At 48.6% G+C, this 10,837-nt stretch overlaps 1 protein-coding gene across 2 annotated transcripts in view; it reads right to left on the bottom strand.

Annotated features, from left to right (window-relative positions):
• Positions 1-1,069: 1,069 nt before the first annotated feature.
• The window catches only part of PLD1 (phospholipase D1), a 35,177-nt gene continuing 25,409 nt past the window's right edge, over positions 1,070-10,837 (bottom strand). For both annotated transcript variants that reach the window (XM_065748465.1, XM_065748464.1), the window contains exons 17-26: positions 10,678-10,796; positions 10,435-10,548; positions 6,578-6,688; positions 6,228-6,316; positions 4,983-5,096; positions 4,439-4,488; positions 3,481-3,615; positions 2,489-2,642; positions 1,782-1,896; positions 1,070-1,491 (exon numbers count right to left, since the gene is read on the bottom strand). In XM_065748465.1, the coding sequence (XP_065604537.1) occupies positions 1,267-1,491; positions 1,782-1,896; positions 2,489-2,642; positions 3,481-3,615; positions 4,439-4,488; positions 4,983-5,096; positions 6,228-6,316; positions 6,578-6,688; positions 10,435-10,548; positions 10,678-10,796 (1,226 nt within the window). In that variant the 3' untranslated portion in view covers positions 1,070-1,266. The remainder of the gene's footprint in view (positions 1,492-1,781; positions 1,897-2,488; positions 2,643-3,480; positions 3,616-4,438; positions 4,489-4,982; positions 5,097-6,227; positions 6,317-6,577; positions 6,689-10,434; positions 10,549-10,677; positions 10,797-10,837) is intronic.

Below are 10,837 nucleotides of genomic sequence, written 5' to 3'. Positions count from 1 at the left end.
CTGGGCTGGCACCTACCAAGCCATGTACTAGGCCAGGAACTGCAGTGCTTTGCTCAGGGACATAGGATCAAACTGCTGCTTCAGTGCACTGTGAGATGCAAAATAGCTTGGGAACAGAGTTTTACCTGGGAGGACATTTCCTGAACAATTGGGCTCAGGATCGCAACTGGACTAATAATGAAGATCAGAGAATGGGTTTTGCTGTATTCTCCCCTTCCCTTGCATTTACCTGATCTACAGAGTGATGTGTCTGCTCAGTCTGAGCACAGCTCACTGACACTTCACCTCTGGCATCATGGCCTCTCCCTTCTTTTAAACAGGGAGCAGAAAGGGAATGGAAAGGTCTGCCTACAGAATGGGATACAATTGCATGAGTAAAGTATGCAGAGCATAGTGTTCAGCTTGGCTCGTGCTAGCTTAGAAGTAACTGTTCCCTGTCACACTCAGTGTCTCATCTGCCTTCAGCTCCAGAGACATAAGGCTTTAGATTAAAACTTGGAAAAAGCCCTCATGTGCCTTCTAAACAAAGCGATGAGCTGTATTTTCTCTAAAGACCAGAGAGCTGCCGATTGCCAGCACCTTCAGCTCCATGGAGGCTGCCCTTTGCCAGCACTCACACAGCACCATGTTGCACATAGGAATGCTGATTGCTCTAGCCACAGGAAAAACAGTATTTTTCCTCCCCTAGAGGGGAGAAGAGACCAAAATACTGATTCTGACAACAGATTGTTTGTATGCTTCCAACTGAGAGATGCAACATCCACATTTGGCAAGCAGTGATGGTTGGGCAGCACCTCCTGCGGTGACAGAGCTGCTCAAAGGGCTCTGATGGTGCCCAAGGTGAGGTGATGGTCTCTGCTGAGCAGCCATGCAGTGCCCCAGAGCCTGAGGAGGCTCCCACAGCACAACCACACCACATGTGCAACCACAGCACACAGCTGGCAGCAGTAACAACAGCAGTTAGGATTTGTTCCCTGTCCTAGGAAGTGGCATGCATCCTTTAGGTGCTCAGAACGTGTCTTAAGAAGTATCTCCTTCAGAGTCAAAGCTTCTTATTTGTCATAAATTCCAAGTCTTTCTGCTCCTCTCCTTTCTAGTGTTAATTTGCTTGAAGTTCCCCTACCAAGATCCTTGAGAAAGGCACATTAGCTTGGTGGAGCTCTTTTTTGCTTCCCTTAGCAATGAACAGCTTTCAGAAATCACAAATTGTTTGTCAGCTTGCCTCTAGAGAACCGAACTTTAAAATGTAAAGCAGTCTGTGTCTCCTTAAGTCCAAACCTCCATGGGTACCATGGACTCCTTTGTTCCAACAGAGGGAAGCAAGTACTCTTCCTCCAGGAAACGGAAGGGGAATTGTACCAGAAACCCACGGATCTTTTTTAATTCTTCAGCTGCTTTCACAGGATCATCATTTGCTAATATTGGTTTGTTAATGAAGTCACGCAGCTGGGCCAAATTATTCACCTGGTCACTGGGAAGGCATCGAAACACCTGAGAGGAATAGAGAGAAGTGGCAGGTCAGTGTGGGTAAATACAGCGATGTGGGCTTCCTGAGAAAGATAAAAGTACTAAACACATTCCTCTGGATGGCAGTGGTTTAAAAAAACATCTTTGAGATGGCCAACTAGAAGTAAGCATGCTGGTGTGATGTGAGGATGCTCCAATTTCTTGTTCCCAGCTATTGCATTTTAATGATGCTGTTCATTCATTCAGAACATCTGACTCCAGGAGCTGGCCCTGCTGCCCCGGCCCTCCCACCTGCAGTGTGACAAAAGCATCACCTTATCAAAGATGGTGGCATTGCGAGCTGCTGTGGAGATCCACACCTCCTTGAAGAACCGTTCGCAGACGGGATCCTGGTGGTCTGGATTGAGATCAGAACCGCCAAGGACAACCCTGAGATGAGAAGGGGAAGGGATCAGTGCCTGCTCAAGCCATGTCTTGGTGCTCCCCTTCCTGGGAACATCAGGGAAGGTATCTGTCCCAAATGCATAAGTCCCCAAGTGTTCCCAGGACTTGCCAGAAGGCAGCGTGCCTTCCTGCTGCCACAGTCCCTCAGCCTTATTGCTGCCTGATTTTCTCCCTTCCTTATGTGCAGTAACTGTCCAGATGGGAAATACGGAGAGGAAGAAAGGGAAAGGAAAGAGGTCTTAAAGAAAAACCAACTGTGTTGTCAGCCAAATGGTTGCTCCAAGTGAACAAACTTCCATCAGAAAGAGACACCACCACCCAAAATTGAGACAGCATGAAAACAGCATCCGGAGGAAAACATCACTGTCTCAGTTACAAACTTACCCTGAGCAAAATGCTCTGTAAGACAAGCTGCCAGCTGAGGGCAGGGACAGCAGGAGAGAAACTAACTCTGGTATGCAGCAGCCAAACTCTGGGCTAGATCCAGGCCCAGGAGCACTCAAACTGACACAGCAGCAGCAGCTTGTTGCACTTCTCAGCTTTTGAGCCTGAGCCTGGCCGGGTCCCCATGTCCCACCTGAAGCAGCGCAGCCGGAGGGACTGGGCAAATCGCCCAGCACTGTACTCCTCCCCATCCATCACCGAGGGCACGGTCTCAGTGTCCTGCACTATGATGGCTATTTCGCTGTCCCGCTTGCCCAGCATGCTGCGGTCGTTGATGTTGGCAGAGCCTGGGAGGGAACAGGTAGCAGTGATGGAAGCGATAAAGCACAAAGACAGCACCAAGGCAACGGTCCCTCCTGGGAATGTGGAGGGCTGGACTTGGTTAATCCTGCTTGTTTTTGAAAGGGGAGAAAGGTCAGTGCTACTTCACAAGCATGGGAGGGCGTGGAAAGCAAACCAGGAGCCATCCGAGGCAAGGGCTGAGCTGCTGCTCTGAGGGCAGGGAGCATTCCTACTCTTGCAAAATCTGCTATGAAACTGTTCTCTGGCAGAGTTCTCCTTGCTGATACAACAGATCAGAAAGGGTTCTGTTAAAGAAACAGGCTCAAATTCTGCTTTTCTGTTGCAATGTGCAATTCAGGGCCTGAGGTCTCTTGTCTTTGCTTCACAGTCTCATAATAAATATGGTAACAGAGACAGACGAAATGCTCTCTCTTACTTGTTACAACCTATTTCCCCCCTCCTAGGAAACAGAGCTGATAAATGACACATGTTGTCCAAACCATCCAAATTTCACGGCACATTCTGTTCTGTAAGGAACAGATGACAAGTCTCACAAGTCCTCCTGCTAGAGCCGAGCCCAATACAAGACAGATGGACAACATTCCCTGCACTGGGATTTTCATAACTGCTACATGGGGATTTAAAGCCGTTCTAGAAAAACAAATTAAATGACAGCTTTCCAAATCCTTTTTTTCCCCTCCTACCTACCGTCCTGATGAATTTATGTGCTTGTATCTTAACAGCAAAGTATTTCATAAGGAAGAACTCCCAACACAGGGAAGCGTGCAGCACTGCAGCCTGCACCAGCACGGGGAAGAAGCTAAGGGCAGAATCCCTGCTCACCAATTATGACCGTGTTGTCATCAGCAATCAGCAGCTTGCTGTGGACATAGATGAGCTCGGTGACCAGTTTTCCTTCCAACTCTGCATACGTTCGGAGCCCACAGAAGGAAATGTAGTTGATCCACTTATCTCCAACTGAGAATGAAGAGAGAACAAAACCAATGGGCTGAGAAAGACAAGAAAAAAATCCTCTTTATGTAAAGCCCCATATGAATGGCACAGCTTACTCTTAACATCTTGTGCTACAAAAGCCCACAAGCAGGGATTGGAAATATGTTTATTTAAAAATGGACTTGAAAACCACCTGTGGGCTCTCTGCTCTGCTGCCTGCTCAGATGCTCCACTTTGGTGAAAGGTGACCCAAATCCCCCTTGCACAGCATGCAAGTACTCCCAGCTGATATGGGATCTTAAAATAACCCCACGCCTGCTTTTCTGCAGAAAAGCACAGTACTGAAAACATGTTCCAGTGTCATTGCCTTCAATGTGGATTTGTATAGAGCACCAGAACTAACAAGTGTTTGGGATGCCTCTCGTGATTACAACACACATAAGCAGCTGGAACTGTGCTGTGCTCCTCCCTGGGGTCCTTCCCTCCTCCACAGAGCCAGGGGCCGGATGGGGGGGGGGCTGCCTCCAGATGCAAGGGCTGAGGGCAGCCAAGGCTCACACAAGCTCTGGGTTGCTGGGATGCTGCAGAGCCTGGGGTTGCTCATGATGCCCAAACCCAATCCCTCAGCTACACCAGCACACACCAGCAAGAAGAGTGAGCTGTGTGCAGCCAGGAGCTGCAGTTAGAGCCCTGCTGCCTGGTGTTTTGCAGCAAGGCTTTCAGTGTGCCTGACCCCGCAGCCTGGGGTTGGCATGGCTGCAGCATAATACTGCAACTGGAAAACATGAGCTGCAGGTTGCCAACAGCAGCACCCCATGGCCACATAGGGAAGGAATACAGCTTTTACCTTCTGACTTCAGCTGGCCCAGGATTGAATTTTCTCCTCGACACATGGTCCTGGAAAGGAGTTAAGTAGATCTGAGTGCCACTGCAGCTTGAGGCAATAGCATATACTGAAGCAAGGTAAACTGCAAGCACAGACGCCTTTTAAGTACCCCATGTAGCCAGAAGAAACTATGCATGTTTTTCCCATACAAATGAAGAACTATCAAGAGCTGCTCATTTCCTAAAACATTTGTGCCAGTCTGTGTTTAGGAAGAAATTCTATACTCAGAGGGCAGTTACTCTGCTGCCAGAGAGCTGTGGGTACCCCACCCCTGGGGGTACTCAAGGTCATGGATGGGCCCTGGGCAGCCTGAGCTCGTGAGAGGTATCACCAGCCTATACCAGTCCCATGGCAGCGGCTGAGTGGGTTGTAAGGTCCCTCCCAACCCAACTCACTTTGACGCTGTGACCTCCCCCTGTGGTGTGTGCCCTGCTCACGGCACAGCACCTGAAGCCATGCGGCCCTGTCATGGTGCAGTTTTGGGTGGTCTCCCAGCACACAGCACCTGTAGTTGAAGTGCATGATGGCCTGCAGCGCATTGCCCCCACCCGTCGAGATGTCGCCCTCGAAGCCAGGCAGCAGTGGGATCACCACGTACACTCGGTAACGCTTGTTTTCCCTACAACGACACATTTGGGGAAAGTATCAGCCTGCAAGCCTTCCTGCTTGGTCTCACCTTTTCTGTGTTGACTAGTTTGGTTTCTGCTCATGAGGCCACTACAAAGATTTGAAGGGAGCAAAGCGTGAAAAATATTTGCAGGTTCAGGTCTTTTTGAACAACCCAAAGCCTCCCTGCTACTGGTACAAAGCAGCTGTCATCTCCGCTGTTGGGTACTATGACAGGCAGAAACCCAACATCTGACAAGGAGTGCCTGCTCTAGTCTGGCCTGAAGAAGTCAGAAATGCCAGAAAAGGTGGTGAAAGCTCAGTGCACAAGCAGAACACTGACATTCAGGAAGGTAGGAGGATCTGAGTTTATTTAATTTCTGTCACTGCTTCCCTATAGCTGTACATGGAAAAACAGCACATGAAAGAAAGTGCAGGAAGCTTTCTGGCCCAGCAACACCGGGATGCTGTTTCATATTATGACATACATAGATCTTCAAGATAAGTTATGAAAGAGCAACCTTAAGCAAGGATGGCCAGGATTAGGGTGAAGGCAAGCCTCTACCTGTGGAACTCAGGTTAGCATGGGGTCAGGCATCTCATGTAACAGAAGTATCTTGCATGCAGCTGGATTGTGCTCATCTCGGCACAAACTGCAGCCTCTTGCAATGGGGGGAGGTCCTAAGTATTCTCCAGCATTTAATGGCAAGTGAGCCTCCATCGATAGCTGAACCCTGCAGTCAAATTCTCAGAATGTGTTCGCATCTCCAATTTAAAAGCAATCTTCTCTACAGATATTTTAAATGAGTCACACATCCCAGTTTAACCTTCTCATCCAGCAGCTTGTCCTGCAGACCAGGGCTGGCTGCCTATACACAAAGGTGGGACCTCCGAGAAGCACAGCTTTCCAAACAATTTACATCATTAAATATACATACACATTGGGGTAAGTCCAAAAAACCATTTCCTGTTAGCACAGAAACCACTGAAGGATCTCACTGCTATAAAAGCACGCTGATATTTGACCACACAGGCGTTGTGTTAGAAGAGCTATTGTAGAGTCGTGTCCATTACAATATTATTTTGAACCACGCTGCATAAATGCAGCTGGCAGACTTCGACTGCCTTGTTAAGAAGAGGTTACCTGTGAGCTCTAAGAATCCTCTGAGCAATCGCATCGCCAATCTTGTTCCAGACAACTTTGTCATCAGCACAGCTAATAAAGAACTGGTTCTGCAGGAAGAGCAAGCACAACTACTATCACACACTGCCAGAGATGTGCATAAAACCACCATAAAAATGCTTTCCTTCAAATCAAGGGCTTTGATCTGCTGTCAGAGGAAACAACCTCAAAAGTTCAGAGCAGATTCTGTGGTACTATCCCCAGGTCTCAACATTCCTAAAAGACCAGCTCTGAAGAAGAGCTGCCCTCCTGACAGCACCCAGCCATATCCGGAGCACCACGACCCCGCTGCCTGCCCTCCTCCTGCTCACCTCGATGTAGATGTAGTGCTTGCTGTTCTCTATCACGTTGACGTAGGCAGTGTGGATGGACTCCTCGTGGTACTTGATGCCAGCCGACCAATCTGCAGCAGATCGGATCACCTGGAAGCACAGACCAACACTCCACCTCCACCCAGCAGCATGGCACAGCACTGCATTGTCCCAGAGGCACTGCTGCCCTTCAGGATTTGACTAGGTAAGGCACTAAGTGCGACACTCCCCATTCATACTGCATTAGTAAGAAGTGAAAAGGAGGCTCAGAAATAGTGTTAATGCTCAATCATGTTTTGATGAAAACTGCCTATCCCATTGCTGTTACTCTCCCAGCTGAGTAGCTCTACATCAATTCCTGGGAGCACAGAAGCCCCATTCTTGCTCAAGGTCTCACAAGAAACTGTCTTTAAAACAACCTGAAATTCCAAGCTTTAGGGGCACACACCCAATCAGTGATCTCTCTGATAAAGCTGAGGTCTCCAGTTGGGTCAGTGCATTTTTCCCCACAGCTGAGCAGTATGTAATCACACAGCCAGCCTTGTCATGTGCACCTGAGGTCATTTATTTCTTCATGAGAAATGTTAAAAGTCATGAGATGACTTTTAAAATTCATAGCAGTTCAACTGCCCAAACTTCTCTATTTTTTTTCCCCTGGAAATCCACTTTTAAAGCAGTTACTTCAAGATCCCCAGGGCACATTCTCTCCCTGCAAAAGAGCCAGACCCACATGAGAACCACCTGCACAGCAGCAGTCAGGGCATGCCCTGAGCAGTGTTCTCCTGGCTGGAAATGTGGTTTTTAATCACACGTTGGTACTTGCTAGGGAAAATAATTACTCTTGGTTAGCCTGTCTTTAAACATTGCCGAGACAAAAGCAGTGGAACAATAGCTGTAAGCATCACAAAAGAGCCATCATAGTACACTGACACAGAGGACAAGAGGAAAATGTGACACATCTGTGAAACACGTGTCAGTAAGTGCACAAACCTGTCCTCTTCCAGGGCTCAACCTCGTTTCTCCTGGGAATCCCTCCAGTTTATTTCTTTTTCCGCCCAGCTAATGATGATCATCACCACCCAACAATCCCCTTCAGGCCCACAGATTCCAGGGCACAGCCCAGCTGCCCTTCCCTGCCATCCCCTCCTCTCTGCACTCTCCAAACAGCACATGAAGCTGTCCACTGCTGAAGGATTATCACTGTGTCTCAGAGCGGCATCACGGTCAGCATCTCTCAAAAAGCTGATGTTGGGTACAATCTTGAATCCAGCTCCTCCACATCCTAGTCCTTAAGGCCACACTGGGATGTAACCACAGCCCCCAGCAGTGTCTCTGTTGACAGAGAGCTACAAGGAAATCCCCTTTTGCATCAGCCTCATGTACTGGTTGCACGTGGCGAGGGAATAAGCAGCACTGGAAGATACTGGCTTGGATGAAAGACACTGCAGCTTGGCCCTCTAACTAAAGGCAGGTCATTTTCAACCTGGATCAATTCACAGGCCAGCACCAGTCACTGCATGGCTCCATGGCCGTGGAGATGGGCAGGAGGAGACCTCTGCATCCACCAAGGGCAGCATCATGCAGCCACTTCTCACCATGGGGAATCTGTCCCTCTTTAAACCCAAACTCTTTTGCTATGGAGAAAAGGCCACATTGCCACCACCAAAAGTTGGCATCTCCATCCCTTTTCTCTCCTCTCACAAGTCCCACAGACAGCAGCAGTGTGAAATGCTTGGGCTCAACATCTTTGACATCTTTCACCAACAAAAGAGTCATAAATTTTATGCTCGCTAAGAGCTAATGCATAAATCCTGAGCAATGCAGGCCCTCCTGCAGACTTCAAAGGGCTTTTTTCATTGACAGTGCACTAAATCTTCATTGCATTTATATCATGGACCAGATATTGCCTCACCACACATCTTCAGCAGTGCTGCCTCTGGCTGATAATCGCCAACTCTGGAATGGAAACAGAGATGGAAACAAACCCACACTGCCTTTGGCTTTCTGAGTCTTGCAAAATCCATGTGCAACTGCACTGCCATAAAGAGCAAAGGCCAGAAGTTAAAATGAGAGCAGATGAATGATGCACTGTGCCTGACCACCCCTACAGCTGATCCAAGGGTTCCTCCCTCCCAGCCCACACCTCTACAATGCTTCCCATGCACACGGTGCTCACTCCTTGCTCACCCCACCTTCACCCAAACCCTCCCTAAAATGCGCTTTTCTGCTCCCCTCTGACTAAGCAGAGCAAAGCCAGACCGTACACCGAGGTCAGAATGTGTTGATGACAGGTCAGTGGCTCAGACCAGCAGTAACACTGCAATCCCACAGACCCTTTGTGCTGTCTCTGCCTCTGATCTGCCCACAATTGAAGACAGATTGGCAAATGAGCTCAGAAACAAGAAAAGCATCAGCCGGATTTAATCGCCCCACGCCCAGGGACACCCAGACAGTGACTCCTGCTCTGACATTGCTCACACAGTCCCTATGCAGCACCAAGGGGGGGATCACACAGGCTTGGCTGGTGTCCCAGCAAAGGATTCGGTATCAGGACCCTGACAGGGCTTTACAAGCTGCAACAGAGCATCAATTAGAAATGAGAGAGGTATTTCAGATGAATAATTCACAAGACAAGCCCAGCTTCCAGCTTGGTAATCACTGGAGCTTAACCTTTTCTCTACTACCATCCTTTAAAGTTGAGCCTTTTCTCATGGTCAGCGTGCTCTGCGGAAGCAAGCCCCCTCCCCTCCATGACAGCAGAGCTTCCAAACCAGCTGGTGTCATGGACACAGCCGGGGAGGTATCTGCAGCCACACCGAAGCACAGCGGTGCCTGGAGCGAGACCATTTCTCCACAAGCCGCCAGCAGTGTTCTGGTGCTCTGTGTAAAATGCCCAAACCCATCTACGTGACACAGGGTTGTCTCAGCCCCATGCTGCCTACTCCTCAGCACAAGGCCAGGCACAGACAATGCCCGGCAGCCCACAAACCCAGACAAATGCTTCTTGCTCCACAAAGCATCCCCAGGCGCTGCTGTCATCAGGGTGGACTGCTCCTTTTGAACAGTGAGTTCATGGATGTTTCCTGGTTTGGGTCTAATCCCTCTTATTTCACACATCTCTTGTTCACAGAGACAGACACCCTGTTGACTTGCTGCTTCAGCATAACTTGTTTGACTTTGTGTTCTTTAACAAGCCCATGCTTCTGCTGGTTAACACTTGCATTCAATATATGCACTAAATATGGCTAACAGTGTTTTAAATAAATATTTCTTTTGCAATTGTGAGGATGATGGTCAGAAACAAGACTGTGGGCAGAGTACGCACCAGGGCAGAGGACCCACAGGTCTGAAGCTGAAGACCCAAAAATGAAATTTAACACAGAAAGTAACAGTCACGAGCCTGCTCTTAACACGGGGCTTCAAATGGCCACTGCCCATCTGAACAGGACTTCCAGGTCTGGGAGGTAGCACTGAGAACACTGTTGGCAGACACTCTGTTCCCAACACCAACCTGCCCAGAGCACAAACCCAAAGGATGGACATTAGAGAAAGAGCAGCATTAAAAAAAGAAAACAGCACGCTATGCAGAGCTGTGGTGCTCCCATAACTTGAGCATCACACACTGCTCAGTCCACTTATCTCCAGAGCTGGAGGTATAAATTAAAACATACATTGAAAGAGCTGCATTATTTTATTGACATTGAGAAGTTCATCACCTGTGCTACAAATCATAAATACAAAATGGAAAATTCCTACTTCATTTATGTTATACAGAGAGTTTGTAGTGACATTTCCTTCCAGAAAGGCAAAAAAAAAAGCTCTTAGGGGAACTCAATCAGGAGACCATCAGCACTCACCTGGACTGTGGCATGAACAGCATCGGGCACCTGATACTTCAACTCGTTAGCAGTTTGCTGAGACTTTGGCAACAGGAATGGGTAGGACAAGGATCGGTATTTGGGCTTCATGATCTGCCCCAGGGAAATAAAGAAAAAAAAGCCGTTGAGGAGACTGAAACACAGCAATATAAGACAAAAAAAAAAAAAGAGGGCACACAGATAAGGCACACATGCACCTCCAGACTTAGTGCCCCCACCCACCTTGGTGAAGTTCCAGCGCTGGATGAAGTGCCGGGCCACATCGCGTGCCGCTTTGCCATGCACCACAGAGGAGATGTCATGCCAGGGCATCCTAGGGGTGGTGTATCTGTCAATGAAGTCTGTGGGACAGGAAAGCACATTTGGACCTCTTCAAGACTGA

This window comes from Cyrtonyx montezumae, unplaced genomic scaffold (genome assembly GCF_038088225.1).
Source record: "Cyrtonyx montezumae isolate F1298 unplaced genomic scaffold, pur_monq_1.0 scaffold_5, whole genome shotgun sequence".
Classification (NCBI taxonomy): Eukaryota; Metazoa; Chordata; class Aves; order Galliformes; family Odontophoridae; genus Cyrtonyx; species Cyrtonyx montezumae.
Note: the sequence above shows the minus strand (reverse complement) of the source record. Positions and strands in the feature narration are given on the sequence as shown.